This window comes from Platichthys flesus, chromosome 1 (genome assembly GCF_949316205.1).
Source record: "Platichthys flesus chromosome 1, fPlaFle2.1, whole genome shotgun sequence".
NCBI classification, from domain to species: Eukaryota; Metazoa; Chordata; class Actinopteri; order Pleuronectiformes; family Pleuronectidae; genus Platichthys; species Platichthys flesus.
In genome coordinates, this window is record NC_084945.1 from 6,287,230 (window position 1) to 6,303,618 (window position 16,389).

Sequence of the window (16,389 nt, forward strand, 5' to 3'; positions counted from 1 at the left end):
TTTTTTCCACTTGGTATATTTGTACAAATTGACAAGGGTCTACTGTACACCGTCTTTTCTATCCCCCTCCTCCAAATGCCTTGTTTGTGATTCTCCTTGGATCGGAGCTGTGAAACAGAACCTGTGAATGTTTTTAAGGCAGTGAGTGCAGATGCCGACTTGAGTCCGACTTTGAGATTATTTCCCTTTTGGTGAGACTCTGTATACGCCACAGTCCTTTTTTTATTTTTCTCCATAATCGTGCAGCTTTCATTTTTCAAAAAAATATATAAATTAATTTATTCTCTCGCTCTGAATTGACACACACAAAAAATAGCGTACAAACGGACATCAAATACCCACGTTTGGATCTGAACTTTCAGGTGTCAGGTTTCCATACAGACATAATATACACATTGTTGAGCTTTTCCCTTTTATCTACGGAGACGTGATGACAACTGAAGATTTGAGCCGCCTGCCGAGCTCTTGAAAACACAGTTAAGAGCAACTACTGATAAAACTTTACCCCTGTTTCCTCAAACAGAGTTGAACACAGCCGACACAAGCTGCTGAGAAATATGCTTTGTGTATAAACAGCAGGTTCAGAGGGACTGAGCCTTTTGCTTTTCCATCACTGCAAGTTTTCTCACAAACATTAGTCAGAGAATGAAAGGAGGAGAAAACCCACCCGCACAACAACAACAAAGACTGCTTCTCCCTTAAACTACCCTGCAGGAGCCACAGGGGGGAGCTGTGAATGCTCAGTGAAACACGTTGCATGGGGAGAGGACAGAGTGTTTAGAGCACATCAACAGAAACACATTCAGAACGGTCTCACACTCCATATGAGTGATCTACTGCATGTAGACTCTGAAGAAAGATTAAATAAATTAAATCATTAACTGTGCATCCAAACACTGGTGATTAATGTTCAACTGACTCGATGGAAACGAAAAGGATCGACATCCTCCTGACTAAAGCGAGTCATGGGGACATTAATAATAAAGGCACCATCACGCAGGTTCATGTGATTAGTTCACACTTGAGAGATCATCACTTAACTCGTTCATTTTTAATTTAACTGGGATCAAGTGATGAAGCTCAGTCAGGGACAAACATGGACATGTTGCTGAGGGAAACACTCGTCTTTCTCTGGGTCACATTTACAAGCTAGCGAAGGATTGGTCTTAATTTTATCTGTAGAATTATCTCCAACAAGCAGCTTAAGCTCAAAATCCGCTATCACAAACTACAGAGCTGATTTTCTTGAAACTTGGTGAATGGGTATGGTTCGGGTTGAAAGACGATGACATTCTAGAGCTTGTGGTGACACCAATGTTGAGGTGCGGTAAACTAAACAGGATTTATACATCATGGTATTTATACAACATTTCCTGTTGTGTTGAATTTGTCTGACCCGCACAATCTCCTGCTGCTTTCTTTATGTAAAAGTCTAGAAATATCCAGAGCCAATTTCCCAGAGTAAGTAGGATGAATGACTCATGTCATGTTCACAACTTCATGATAATCCAGCTGTTAACTCGAAGTTCTTTCAGCAACACGTTCATGTTTGTATCTGACAAACATTTTGATTTAGAAAATAGCCTCAAAAGCTCATTTGGTGGCATTAAAATCAATATATGAAGGGAGTTAATTAACGAACCATTAGGTTTTACCTAATCACACAAACACATGCTGACTCCTCCCTAATGGTGAGCGACAAATTTTATAATACAACCTTAATTAATTCACCCATTATACCATCATGAGTCATGCAGGTATTAATTAAGCATGTGTTTGGTGCCCTTATTATAAAATGTCAATACTCCGAGATGTTTCCAAGACAAATAACTGAACAAGACCTTGTTGCAAACTTGCTCCGCTGGTTAATAATAACAAAACACCTCTTAAATAAAATCACATTGCAACAGCCGACTCACACGCTCACCCACGGACATCAAACCCTTATGTAAAAAATATAATATATAGAAATAGGATGACGAAATAAATAAAACACTGGACAACACAGGAAATACACGAGACTTGTTCCGGCAAACGATTCAGTCAGTTTGAGAGCCGCCAGGGTTTGGTTCCAACAAGAGGACGAGGAGGAAAGTCAAAAGATGACAAGAGTGAGAGGGGGGGGGGGGGGGGGGAGCGAGCGGGCGAGGGAGGGAGGGATGAGCTGGAGGTAATGCTAGGTCGTCTGCAGCGCTGAGTTAGGACGGGACAGGGGACGTCAGGTCACGGGGCTGCTGTCAGAGGTGATTAAGTTATCGTGGTCAGGATAATTAGGCTTTGACGTGAGCTGCCTGTCTCGAACGTCCGCGAGTGGGAGATTGAGGAGAGGCTGATAAGACGGGACTCTGGGAAAGTTTCAAGGACGCACAGGCAGGAGGCGAAGGTGGAGGTGGAGGAGGAGGAGGAGGAGGAGGAGGAGGAGGAGGAGGAGGAGGAGGAGGAGGAGGAGGACATGGGAGGTGTTCCAGGTCTAACTGCTAGTCACCAGTCACGTGACCAGACCACAGTGGGTCTATAATAACTGTAATGAAAGCAGGAACAAAAGTGAGTCGACTCTTAAAAATCGTACAATACATTCGTGAGCAGACCCGACATTTTTCAGCTGAATGGCCACAACGGGGAGGAATCCTGAAAACATCCACCTCGCTTTGACACGTCCACATTGTACCCTGACTTATCTCCCGGAGTGTTTCAGGCTCCAGACAGGTCATGTATTTTTAAACCAACAGGCTCTGTGCACAGTCTACGTTTATATGCTAAGATCAGCCGCTTTCACTCTGGCACCAACATCCTGCTTACGCTCATTCTTTGCCCCCCCCCCCCCCAAAAGATAATTCCAGAGTCAGAAATCAATCGCAGCTCAAGTTTTTGCTCAGACAGAGACGGGGCCTCGGTTGTGGTGGGTGACCATATGAGACATTCTTCTGGAAACACTACTCCGAACCGGCACTAGTTTGAACTGGGTCGCCTGCTCCAGTGAAGCTGTGGCACATGTCAGGGAAAGCTTGTCTCCTCAAAAGGCCCGACGCTGCTACAACATACTGACGGCTGTCCTAATTACTTCTTAACAGTTCAGCAGAGAAACACAAAACTAGAAGACGAGAGACAAAAAGGACGAAGGTCAAAGTGTCTGGACACTCGACTGAAAACACTGTGGCAACAGACAGATGCAACTGCACTCTGATTATTGTGATCACTGTTCATAGGTACCGTGTATTATTTTTTGGCATTTTGGCAAAAAATTAAAATAAATTGCAAAAGAAAGCTCCAGCTCAAAATTGTAACTGGTAAATATAAATAGTCTGAAAGTCTCTGTTTGCTGTTTCTGGAAACTAAGAAGTGAAAAACCAGAAATGGCAAATTTCCACCTACACACTCCCCACAGCATTAACCTGAAGGTCAAAGGGAATGCACAAACACACACACATATATATATGTGTGCATAAACTGTTTAAATATCATACATAACTTAAAAGCGTAATAAAATTATTAGTATATGAATAAACTGTAAATTCAGCATCTAGAAACTTCTTTCTGAAGATTTGAGCCGCCTGCCGAGCTCTTGAAAACACAGTTAAGAGCAACTACTAATCTGTTTAAGAATGAGAAGAAGAGACTTGAAGTTAAAAATGGAGAAACGCAAACAGGATAGAGATAAAAGAGGAGGAAAATAAAACCACATGGCAACAGGCATATGTATAAGCTTTGTGAAAAAGTCCTCTTCTTTGAAATGGCGACAGAAGCAGCCCACTCGACTGTGAATGTTCAGATTTAACATACAAAAGTAAAAGAGGAAAATATATTTTGTTCTCTGTACACGGGGCCGCTCCTCGCTTCCGTAAAAAAAGAGCCGTCGCCTCCTCCGTTGTGTTTCTGCTCAGGTAGCGTCTTCGCTGCTTTGTGCCAGGTTGGTACCACGGCACCAGTGTGACGGTTTCTGCTCTGAGGTCAGTTCACCGACACATTGTCACTGATGAACTCGGTCCTGTCCTCAGGTCAGTGTCGTGAAGGGGACCCCCAGATCACCCACTCATTACATTAGTGCTGTTCGTCAGGCAGCCTCGTCATCAGGACTCCAGTCTAGTTTCTGGATCAACACGTCACCCTGCAGTCAAACTGTCTGTGATGTGGTTTGTTACTGGATCCTATCCGGACCCCACGTGTGCCCTTGACTCTTTTCCGGTCAGTCCAACGATATAACGTCGGGGATTCCGCCGTAAATAGCTGCAACTGCCGCTTCCGCGCTGCTCCGGCCGGCCACCGCTCCGGGGTGTGTGTGTGAGGAGTGCGAGCCCGAGTGTGAAGACGAGTGCGTGGAGTGAGTGTCGCGGAGGCTGCTGGACGACACCAGGCTGCTGCTGCTGCCCGAGCTGCTCGCCCCGTTGGTCGGCGCGGTCAGCGAGGCGGCCGACGAGGCTCCCGATTGGTCGAGGAACAGCTGGGAGGCGGAGGAGGAGGTGGTGGTGCTGTAGGGCAGGAAGCGGTTGAGAAGCAAGTCGTGGTCGTCTGAGGCCGAAGCGGCGGCCGCTGCTGCCATCACCATGTTGTAATGCTGAGAGAAACAAGAGAGAGGAGGACGTGTCAGAGACAAAACTCCTGAAGTGTGTGTGCAGGTGTTTCCTTTATTTTAAGAAACATGAAATCATAAGAAAAACCTAAAACCAACAACAGAAAGTAACCAGTGAAGTACCGAAGCACGAGGAGGAGTAACAAGGCCTCCGACCAATGTTTTCACTAGAAAGTAGTTTTGAGAGTCAAGAGAAGAACATGTTCAAATCTTTCCCTTGTTTTTATTGCTCCTCTCTTAATCTCCATTCTTTCTTCCTGTGAAGAATTCATATTCAACAAACAGAGAAAAACATTCCCCCTCACAAACATTTTAGAGTCTCCAATAAACCTAATTAACCCCAATCTACTCAGAGAGAACATGTATATTCTAAATTGAGGCCAAATCAGGATTCAAACTGTGAACCTCCTTGCTGCGAGGCGACACTGCTGATTACAGAGCACCACTGGGTCTCGCCCTATAATCATTATTTATATGCATGTTCTCGTCTTCCAGCAGAGCAGACAGGAGCTGGTGACATACCTCTGCTGGCATGTGCCTTTTGTCTATTTCACCATCCCCTCATTTCTCGTCTCAAACTGGTATCGCACTGTCAGACGCAGATCAACCATCCCACACTGGGTCGTGCTGTAAACCGCTCGATCGCTGCTGTCGTCCATTTTAAAAATCACAAAGCATTTCAGCTGTAAACGTCTGAGACAACCGAGAGATACTCCCGTGAGCTGCAGCAGGTGAAGAGCCTGAGTGCACCGGCGTTTAGTAAAAATAGAAAATGAACTAACTTTTAAAAGCCTATTATGATAATTGCCAAGTTAATAACAACGCACTCAATGCTCCAATGAATTTAATGACACCCGACAAGAAGGTTTTCACTGCTCTGCCCTTAACTCTCTAAGAATTATTCATCAATCAAATAATCTCTCGGCTCTCATTGAATTATTATCATTGAATTACTGATGATAAATGTGAAATGACTCCATCAAACATTCATATTTTACTTTGTTCCATTAAAACATTTGTTAACGCTGATCACGAAGATGGTTAATGTGAATCTGTCAAATTGGATTTGCTCCCTGTGCTGCTTCCTGTGTACTGATGAATAGATTAATTCACACTGACAGGTCGTCTGTCAGCCCGTCACAGCGGAGACAAAAGTGATGTCATCGGCAGCAACGGGAGACGGCCCCGCCCTTTTCTTATCTGTGTTCTCTCACTTCCTCTCAGCAGCTTTGTGAACACATCAGAAGAGGAGACAGAGCAGCTCACGTGTTCTGCACTGACTCCGTTTACAGTATTCTTTTCATTTCAAAGATACTTTGAGAATTTGGACTGAAAAGTAGACATGAGGTAACTAGAAGAAACTGATTGGACCGAATGGAATATAAAGAAGCAGATGACATTTCAAAATAATATATACTGTCCTGCTGTTTCAAGCTGTTCCAGTATTTATGTTTTCATTTGTCTGAGCCATAGACAGTTTGTAAAGATGGACAGTATGACAGCTCCCTTCAAGTGAAGCCAAAGCATCTTGATCGCCACCTGGTGGCTGGCTGCAGTAGAGGTCATAAACTCTACATCCTCCGTGTTAATGGATGGGACATGGACCAAACTAAAAAGTACAAATGAATTTCTTCTAAATATCATTTGATGTAGTATCAAAAAGAGGTATGTCCAAGTGTTTGTTCAGTTATTTGATTCTATAAAAAAATTATTGACAGCTGCTGACTGTGGCTCCAAATGTGCAAGATGGCAGCTTTTGTATCTGGGGTGTTTTTGGCATCAATTCTGAATAGTGGGAGGAATCAGAGACATGTCGTCCATCTTTACACACAGTCTATGGTCTGGGTGTACTCTGTGTTCTGACACCTCTTTCGTGGTCCTCTGCTAATGACATTGGAATTTAAACAGCAGCATCGTTTCCAGGGACAGTGTTACTGTGAAACCACAGAAAAATTAATTTACACATTGAATGTGGGGATATTTTTATCTATTGGGAGAAAGTAGTTCTAATGCAGTCTTTGGACTGACCACAGTAACATGGGTATTGATTCTAGACATGCAGCTGCTGCTAAATTGATTTAAATGTAATTTTTGATGCAGTCTGAGCCACATGTGAAAGTCTATTCACGGTCCTTGTGTTGAGGTGGCAGCAGAAAACTCTTCATCTCTGAAGGTAAGAGCACATAGTGTTTTATTTGTTGTTTGTGAGAACCAACTCTTTGAATTATTGATTTCAAATAACAGCAGAATAAAAGGGGAGGACTTCAGGGATCAGGAGATGTCTGTTGTATCACTGCTTCAGTGAGTTCAGCCCAACAGTAACTGTAGAGTGACCATCACATATCACATTCTCCCGTACCGGATACACAGCGTTCCAGGAGGTTGTGTTTCAGCGAATTCCCTAAATACCAGGATTCAAATTTGTTTTTCAATCTCGGGTGATTAACACTGACTGAGAGATCTTCCATCGATGGTTAAGCTAAGTTTACTTTGTTTTTGCAGCAGGTGCATGTTTACAGTCAGGGTCTCCGTGTTTTTCTAAAAAAAATTGATTCAGCATCTCCTCAGAGTGTGACACAGCGTTCGTACGTACCTGATGATTGTCCCCTTGAAGAAAAGAGAAGAAGTTCAACTCTGCAAATCAAGAACAAGCAAGAGTCAGTTATGAACATCAATAAACAATTATTTAAATTGTATATAAATGTATAATCTGTATCTGCCTATCTTTTGGGTTCAAAGGTTAACCACACCCCAAGATTCCTCATGATCAGCTCTTCCTGTCTGATATTAGTGATATTGACTCAAAAACAGCCAAAATGATCATATAAACAATTCAACACCTTGCTGAATTTATTTCAATAGAAACTGAAAAAAAGTTCTTTCAAGGAGAAGAATTTATTGTCGTGCTGATGCATTAGATTGAATACTGGAACTTTTTCCCTTCAGACCCCTCTTAAAAAGTGAGTCCAGGTGAGAATACAGAAGGACATTTTCCAGAAAATTGACTGGGAGCGAGAAGGCGTCTTGATGACGTTTCTAACTTATGACGGACATTAACAACTGGAAGAATACAAACATCACAGGATAAATATGAGGATTACAAGAAGAAGACGCTGAAGAAGATGCCAACCTGGAAAACAAGATCCTAGTGATTGTGGCGACAAAGACCAACGCTGGTATTAAAGTGCTGTAAACAAAAACTAGACTTTCTGCAGAGAGATGTCTGAAAACAGCCTAAATAAAAAATCTCAGTGATCAATTTTTAATCCGAGGAGAAATGGGATCTGGTCTGAAAATCTGTTGACTGCAATTATTAAGTAATGTAAATATGGACCTGCTTGGTAAAAGATGCATTTATAACTTTTAAAGGCAATAAGATTTTGCTTTAATGTCCTATTACTCTGACTCAAATTAATAATTATGAATAAATGTTAGTTCATCATCTTGTGTGTGACTGTGTGTGTGTTTACCTGAGAGGTCGTTGGGTTGGTGGTAGTAGGGTCTGTAATCCTGGATAAGTGGGGGAACAGGGGGGATGTAGCTCGTGTCCATCGCTGGCATAGTGGGGGTGCAGCTCACAGGAGAGGCCTGGTGGTGCAGGTTTAACACTCTGAAGGCAGACACACGGGGACAGTTTCAGAGATTAAGAGCCAATTAAATTATAATTAGACTTTTATTTCACGTCGTGTTTGATGGGAAGTCACGGGGCGTGCCGTCTCCTCCACTGAGCTCCAAACCAACCTCGGAACAATAACAGTCACGACTCATTTAAGTCAAACGATGCACATAATGAATTTTAATTTGAAAGAAGATGCTGTTGTTAAAGTCTCAATGAGCATGGATTCAAATCCACAGCAAGGTTTTGTTTGTTAGGTGAGAGTTAACCATCCTTCATGATCCAGGTTTGTCAAGTGTTTATCTCCCTGCTCAGGATGAAGGAAAATACATTTAGCCTTGTTGTTTCGGAAACTTTGCTCTTTTCAGATCTATACAATCCCTCAGAATAAAGTTAAGACACACATTATTTCTCAGTCCGCCCTCCTGGCTGCTTACTGCGAGTGCTGTTGATGTGGAACTGTTTAAAGATACTTGTGTGTTTCAACTCATGAATCATTTAACATCTAGAAGCACATCCACCCATGCGAGCAGTTAGAATGAGCCTCATTTCCACATTTAATGACATCCATAATGAGCGTGGAGGTGAAATCACAGTCTCAACGTGTGTCTCACCCTTTGGTGCTGATGGGCGGCGAGGTCGGAGACATGGAGGGACACGGCCTTTTGGCCGGAGGGGGCGGAGGTGGCGGCGACGATGAATCCTGCTCTTCCTCATCTGAGGAGCTGTCCAGTGTCAAATCGATCACTTCCACTCTCTTGCAGTTGCTGCCGCCGTCGCCGTGGCTGGACGACGAGGAGCTCCGCTGATCTGAACCCGAGGACGTCCGGCACGAACCTGGAGTGCAACAGAGACGGGAAGAGGGACATGGGTTTGCATTTGTGCAAATGTTTACGAATTTATGTTTATGGTTTTATGAAAACAAAGTGCAGCCGAGATGTGTGATTCCCCCCCCCCCCCCCCCCCCCCCCCCCCCCTCCCCGTAGGAGATACAATATGTTTGTTACTATGGAGAAAAGCAGTTTACTGTGTGGCCTCATGATTGATGCTTCACTAAATGAAAGCTGACAAAGCATGAACAAAGGATGTAAGAGCACCTTCTTCTCTTCTCACCCAGCTCTTTAATCCTCATTTAACCACCTCCACCCTCTTCACACAGCTGCAATGTAGAAACAACCTTTCTGTTTATCCCCCCACCCTGTCTCCATCCATCCATCCATCCCTCACGCCCCGTCTCACCATCCACCCCGTTGTAAGAACCAGACGACACCTCCTGCACTTCCTTCTTTGACCTCATGGGGGCCCAGCTGCCATCCTCTTTAAACTGGATCTCATCACAGTCCAAGCAGCTGTTGAGGATCTCCACGAAAAGCCTGAGAACAAAGATAAGATGCCATTCACACACACACACATTTAAAATGTACACAAAGACACAGATTGGTGTTATTTAAACAAAGGCAATGCTCCAGCTTTATTCTTCTGATGTTTTCCTACTGATATATATTACATACCACCCGCAGGCTTTAGATGTGGCTGAGAGAGTGATGTGAACATTTGAAAGATGCAGAGAATCTGCTGGAAGAGAAGTTTGAGAAGTTTTTATCCTCAATTCATTTTCTTTTTGAGAGTCCAAATTTACTTCAGCTGCTGATTTCACCAAAGCAGACAACAAACGTATCGTCTTGAACTCTGTAAGATGCTCATAACAAATTTTATACTTCAAAAGATGAGCATGATGAGATGTAAAGAATCTGTTTCTGTGTTTTGTGGAACTCCCTGTGTTGAGATGATCATATATAAAATAGTAAGAGATGAGTCGAGTTGTTTCTTTCAAAACATAAAATAATCATGAACTCGGTGGGAGAGAATGACTTTCTGTTTGAATCTACGGTTTGATACATTTTTGCAGTATTGGGAAAAATGGATTGTGTTTGTGACCTCACAGGACCATCACTGATCTGTTACTGTGTGAATTAAAAACATGAACTCTGTTGGACAGTGATGAGTAAACAAGCCAGAAATTGCAAATTACAGTATAATGACAAATAATGGATTTTAAAAGATTTGTATTAAGTGTGAAAGTGAGAAGTCATTAAGATCAGGGAGTAGAACATTTCCATGTCCACTAACTATTCTTAGACTTGCCTAAGTAGCCCACAAGATGGAAGTGAAAGCTCCCAAAAAAAGAGTCAGAAAGACGATTCTGAGTTTAGTTTTGTCAAACTATTTGTTTCTTCATTTCTTATTGGATGATATAGTTTGGGAACCGTTTGTCGTTACTTGAACAAATTAATCTGAACCACCTCCTTCTGTGACTATGAAACTACAGCCAACACTGACTTCCTGGGAGAGTGTTTTCCCCTTTTAATCTTGCTTTTAACTCTGTCTCATTTTCTGCTTCTGTTTGTCTTTATTTGATCTTATTTACTTCTATCTTGGTGTCTTTCACTGCATCTTTCTTTTGCACAGTTAGATTTTTTAAATGTTGTATTCATATTTGTATAGCCTTTTCTTTAGCATGTTTGTACTTTGGCTCCACTCCATTTGTTTTTATCTGGCTTTATAAATAAATCTGACCTGACTTCCAGCAAGAGGGTTGATAAACATATTTCCCTAAAACTCCTTTAAAGAGTCTTATGAGTTTACTGAGTGTCCTGGCCTCTGTAGAAGGGAAGAAGTAACAGCTTCACATTTAATAAGCAGTTTTCTGAACAGGTCCTCTGCAGGTGAGTGTTTGGTCACTTACCCGTCGATGATGAGATGTTCATATGGACCCTTCTTGTCGCACACAGGACAAACCCAGGTGGGCTTCTTCTCGTTCATCTGGATGTAGAGCGTGGCGTCAAAGCACTGCAGGTGGGAGCATGTCAGCGCCCGGCATGGAATCATCAGCCGCATCTTCCCCAGCTGCACAGTGTGCACAAACATGTAGTCAGGGCATGAGGATGAAACACGCAGCAGGGATGGAGGTTACACAAAAAATGCACAAACATGCCAAACCCACATGGATAAAAAAATATTTGATAGGGGTGAGATGACAATTTGACAGGATCATGCATTTTACCAGGAGTAAAGCACACAAAGGCCTGTTGAGTCATATTCAGGGACAAGGAAAAAGGAAAAGAATGGACGGACATGTTTGGGCCTGACTGGATCTCTAAACACTGGCCTCAGTTCACGAGGAGCGGGGGGGAGCATGTTTACCGGGCAGAGCAGCGACACTCGAAGGCTGGTCGTGGCTATTTCACTGTCTGGGTCGGCTGTTAGCTTCTCTTTGACTGAAGAAAAGAAGCAGAACACACACGTGAGGCACAGAAGCAGCTGCAGGATTCTTACAAACACGCTCAGTTTCAGACTGTAACTCCATTCTACTACTCGTTTCAAACCGAGGTTGCGAATGAAGCTCCTCAATCTGTGTGGGGCTGAATGAATCACCTCTGTACCTGAATTAATTATACAGTAGACAGTATATATATATATAGATGTATGAATATCTTGAAAGCATTATTTCTACAAATGATAAAACGTTTTATGCAAAAAGCTCATTTCACCACCAGCTTCTTTCCGCTGGTCATCAAACAGACAAGACTTAACAAGCGTTCAATAAAACGTAATGAAAGAAAATCATTAACTAGAATTCTGTTCTGGGGCTTGTACGCCTCCAGAATTATATAAGGTGACAACGACCTTTGCCTTTGATCACGGAAATCTAATCAGTTCATCTTTGAGGTTATAATGAGACTTCACTTTACTGTTTCTTCTGTAGTTAACAACAAACTTGAATTACAAAACAGTTTTAGTGGAAGTGAATTTCAAAATGCAGATCAGAAGTGTCTTAATAATGTCACTATTGGTAGATAAAGATATAGTATGTAATGTAATATTGATATTAATATAGTATTTAATGTAATTACAGATTTAATTGACTATTTAAAGAAACAAGCAGGCCAGTGCTTACTGAGCGCTCTGGAGTGGTCTGGGTTTCTGATGCCTTTCGCCCGTAGTCTCTGCAACAACGCTGTGGACGACTGCTGCTTCACCAGGTACACTGCCATGGAGTAACTCTGCGGACAGACATGACAATACAATGATCATGGGCAAAGGGACAAAGTTTAAATCCCACAGAGAGACAGTTTGTGTTTTCCAGCATCTGCGTTCTGGGCAAGTAACAGAGACAGTCCTTCAAACGGATTTAATCAAGGTAACTGTACCAGAGGAAGGAAGGACAGAGGAAAATAAAAACTTCTACACTGTTAATTGACACGTGAGGCCAGTAGGACCCTCTATCATGAGATGTTTCCTTTACTGCCCTCTACTGTCTATCTGCAGATGGCTGGTCAGGCTCCACCCACCTCTTTATAAGTCAAAATTAGAGGAAATACATATTATATTTCAATGCATTTTCTCACTTTGATCCATAATTAAATGCTCAATTTTCAGATTAGCCCTAACTTTAACAAGCACCTGTTTATACTTTTACTGTTCTTGTTTCACTATCGTTACTTATTTAGAAGTTGTGAAGATTCTGGTTCTTACCCTTCCGATTTCCGCGGTCCATGAAACCACGATGGTATTTGGGACAGTGGTGGACAATCTGACTAGTGAGGTAATGTTGATGGCCCGGCTGGGCCGCTTGGGCTCGACAACCGTTTTTGGTTGGAGGAAGATAACCCTGGATAACAGAAATCAATAATAGGAACATTACACTATGTATTATATAAGTTTCTCATCCAGTGGCACGAATTGTTTGTGTGTTGTTTCTGTGTTTAATTCCCAGCTGCTCACCGGCAGGTTACATGGCTTCCCGTTGACTTTCACACAGAGGTTGGGTGGAAAGTGGTCTTCCTGAGGACAGCTCGTCTCCGACAGGCAAAACCGCAACTGAACTTGAACTGAGAAATCACATTTGGTCCCCGAGATGTCCCTGTGAGCACAGACACAAGTTTACCACCACACATCTGCAGGACATGTGCACCTCATGAATGATTCACAAACCATTGACAGAGAGGCCTTACATTGAGCTGCTGATCTGCTGGACTTGCTGTGGCGTTAATGCGAAGGCGAAACACGTCTCCTGAAACCGCTGGCTGTTGTCTGAGGCTACAAAGAGAGAAAGAGAAAGAAAGAAAGGAGATTCAGTTATAATAACTGTGAAAATGACATCGGAAAAACAACAAGGAATTATGTTAGGCTCTCAAACGTTTTTTACAATTACAAGTTTGAATTGTGTTATTGTGAAGCAATTACTTAGTGGGTCCTGCCCGAATGTTGTTGCCACTCCAGGACCCTCCATGACAGTAACATTTCAATGACAATAAATATTATTATTGATATTTATTTTTATGGTTACTGTGAGGAAACTATCATAATAGCTATGGTTGTTATTTACCGGTGTTATAAATAAAATTGGTAGAGACAAGACCAGATACAGCAAGAATTAAAATTGCTTGTTTTTGTTTCTGTTCTCTTATATATTTATGTATTTATTTCTGAAATTAGCAAGATTATAATGATTCTTATTAGGATTTTTTAAATAATCATAAGATTCTAATATTTATTTTCATTATAAGTATAAGTTGTTATTATGTTGTATTTTCTTGAACCTCTCTCAGGCTATCTGCTAAACTGTAATTAAAATCATTATTGTTATTACTACTGATACAATACATTACTATAAAGATTAAAATTGTATAGAAAACAACACACAGACACACACTGGGATCAGGAAGAGCAAACCAAGTAAGACAGAGCATTAGCATGTACAGAGAAGTCCAATACAACACTGACTGAATGCACATTGAGAGAAAAGAGCAAGAGGTGTGTGCACAGCCGTGTCTCACAGTGTCTCTTGCACCTTGTAATAAAAATTTCAAAAGTTAAAGAACACCTGGACATGAAAACCGCACCAGCTCACACATAGGTGAAGACGAAGAAGAAAATGTGTGTGTGCATGTTCTATTTATAGGCCCACCCACAGGTGATAGAAATAACTGCTGCTTCTAACCCAACCTCCATTAAAGAGACAGCAGTTTTGCAAAGGCAAGACAGTCTGTTTTTAGCAGGAAACAAGGAGACGAGAGGGTTAGATTCTGTAAAAGGAATATCGGAGGAATAGGTCTGTGTTCAGCATAAAGTTGAGAGGTGATTAACTTAGCTTAGCATTAAGAGGAATCAAGTGGAAAAGCAAACCTGTCAAAAGCTAAAAAAAAAATACACTCAACAGCAGTAAAGCTAAAACTGTGTTACATTTTGTTTGTTTAAATACATTCATATTCAATTTTAATTTTAGTTACGTGCTGAATAATTTTGCATTCAACAAAAAGAGTCTTTGCATCAACAAAAAAGTATCAGTAAGGTTAATGATGAACTTCTTAAATCAAACATTACTGTGGTTTCAACTTTTGCAGTTCAAGTTTCAAGTTAATTAGTCACATGTGAGTTAAACAGTGGAAACGATAGAATGAAAAGTGCTGGACAAGGACAGGTAAAGGACATCATAAAGGATATAATGTAGGAAAAAGAGAGAGAGGAAATTTAATTCAAGGAAAGGTTAAAGAGCTCAATATATAAAAAGTCTGATACAATACAATATGCAAGTGTCAAACCTAAGTAAAAGGCACATACTGTATAGTAAAACATTGTAAAAATATTCAGAGGTGAGTAAACAAACAGGCAGGTAACAGATATGCAGAGGATTTTGGCACCTGGGTTGAATTTTGAGTTTGGAAACCTGATGGCCTGGTGATAAAAGCTGTTCTAAAGTCTGGTCGTACGTGCAGCCCTAATCCTGCACCGTCTGCCAGAGGGTAAAGACAAAGCAGTCTACAGGCTGGATGTCTGTGGCCTTTAATGATGCATCTATAGTGTACACTAGTGGGATTCGCCCACACTGTATTAATCTTTCATTTTATAGTTCAAAACTTGTGTGTGTGGTTGGACCTTTTAAAGTCGATGTAGGTTTTTACTAAGGGGCTGTGCAGAGCCTCTTACTTGGACATTAGCATTCTCATATACAGCTCCTCGATGTCAGGAGATTACTCTACAGTCCACGTGTGAAAGCAGCTTCATCGAACATTTTAAATTCTGACTCAGGCAGGACAGATAATGAAACTTTGAGATTTTTAGGTGAAGCTTTCCGAACTCTCCACCGAGCAGAAGCTTTCCGCCTTCACCACTAGATGCTTCCCACAGCCGTGATTAAGAATTACAGACCACAGCAACTGTTAAAACACTGGGATGTTTTATTCCCTGTATGTGTATGTGCGTGCGTGTGCGTGTGTGTGTGTACTTCTTATTTTGTGAACATAATTGCTGAATCTCTTTTGGTCTCCAGGCTATGTGGATGAGTGGCGACGATGAGATAAAGAATTACATATAATGAATCATGATGGTGGCTTTAATTATCTTGAAGCAACGTTGAATTATCAGTGAGTGACAGCTGTGTGTGATCCAAACACACACACACAGATTTCAACCTGGGGAGAGTGTGGCCTAGGGGATAGAGCGGGTGCTCTGCAACAAGAAGGTTGCCGGTTTGAATCCCACTCTTTCCAATCTGCATGCCTAAGTGTCCTTGGCAAGATACTGAACCCCTAAATGGCCCCTCATAAATGTTGAGTGTACTTTAAATGTAAGTCGCTTTGGACAAAAACGTTAGCTAAATGACATGTAATGTAATGTAATGTAACCTATCTTAGTGAGGACCCTCATAGACATAATACATTCATTAGCCCCTTACCCTTACGTTAACCATCCAAACTAAATCCCTATCCTGAATCTAAACCCGATTCTAACCCTAAAACCAAATCTTAACCCTTTAGACAGCCCATTGAAAAAGTGAGGACTTCCCTCTGTGGGGGGTCAATGCCTAAAAGGGTCCTCACAAAGATATAAGAAAGGTATAAGATAAGTACAGGAACAAACACACACACAGAGGGGTAATTTATTTCCATGTAGGCTGATGAAGGGGGGTCGAGCCTTCAGTTCTGCACATGATTACTGGACCAGTCATGTTCCTCCTCTCATCAGCCTTTCAAACAGCCGTATTTTTTTCCCAGTAATGACCCATCTCACCACCCACATGCTATATAATTTGCATGGCGTTCGTTTATCCTATGTTTCTGCTCCTGCATCTTCTGAGTGGCAGCCTGTGTAACGCAGAACAAAAATCATATGCACCGAGCGAGCTTTCGAACAACAGTGAGCC

The 16,389-nt window shown here is 41.9% G+C and overlaps 1 protein-coding gene across 1 annotated transcript in view; it reads right to left on the bottom strand.

The window, feature by feature from the left end:
- Positions 1 to 2,808: 2,808 nt before the first annotated feature.
- Positions 2,809 to 16,389, bottom strand: part of LOC133967890 (E3 SUMO-protein ligase PIAS1-like) — a 43,747-nt gene continuing 30,166 nt past the window's right edge. Inside the window, 12 exon segments of the mRNA XM_062403621.1 lie at positions 2,809 to 4,552; positions 7,161 to 7,201; positions 8,038 to 8,177; positions 8,798 to 9,020; positions 9,423 to 9,556; positions 10,930 to 11,090; positions 11,388 to 11,461; positions 12,142 to 12,247; positions 12,720 to 12,827; positions 12,829 to 12,855; positions 12,969 to 13,107; positions 13,199 to 13,283. Coding sequence (XP_062259605.1) covers positions 4,184 to 4,552; positions 7,161 to 7,201; positions 8,038 to 8,177; positions 8,798 to 9,020; positions 9,423 to 9,556; positions 10,930 to 11,090; positions 11,388 to 11,461; positions 12,142 to 12,247; positions 12,720 to 12,827; positions 12,829 to 12,855; positions 12,969 to 13,107; positions 13,199 to 13,283 — 1,607 coding nt within the window. The 3' untranslated portion in view covers positions 2,809 to 4,183.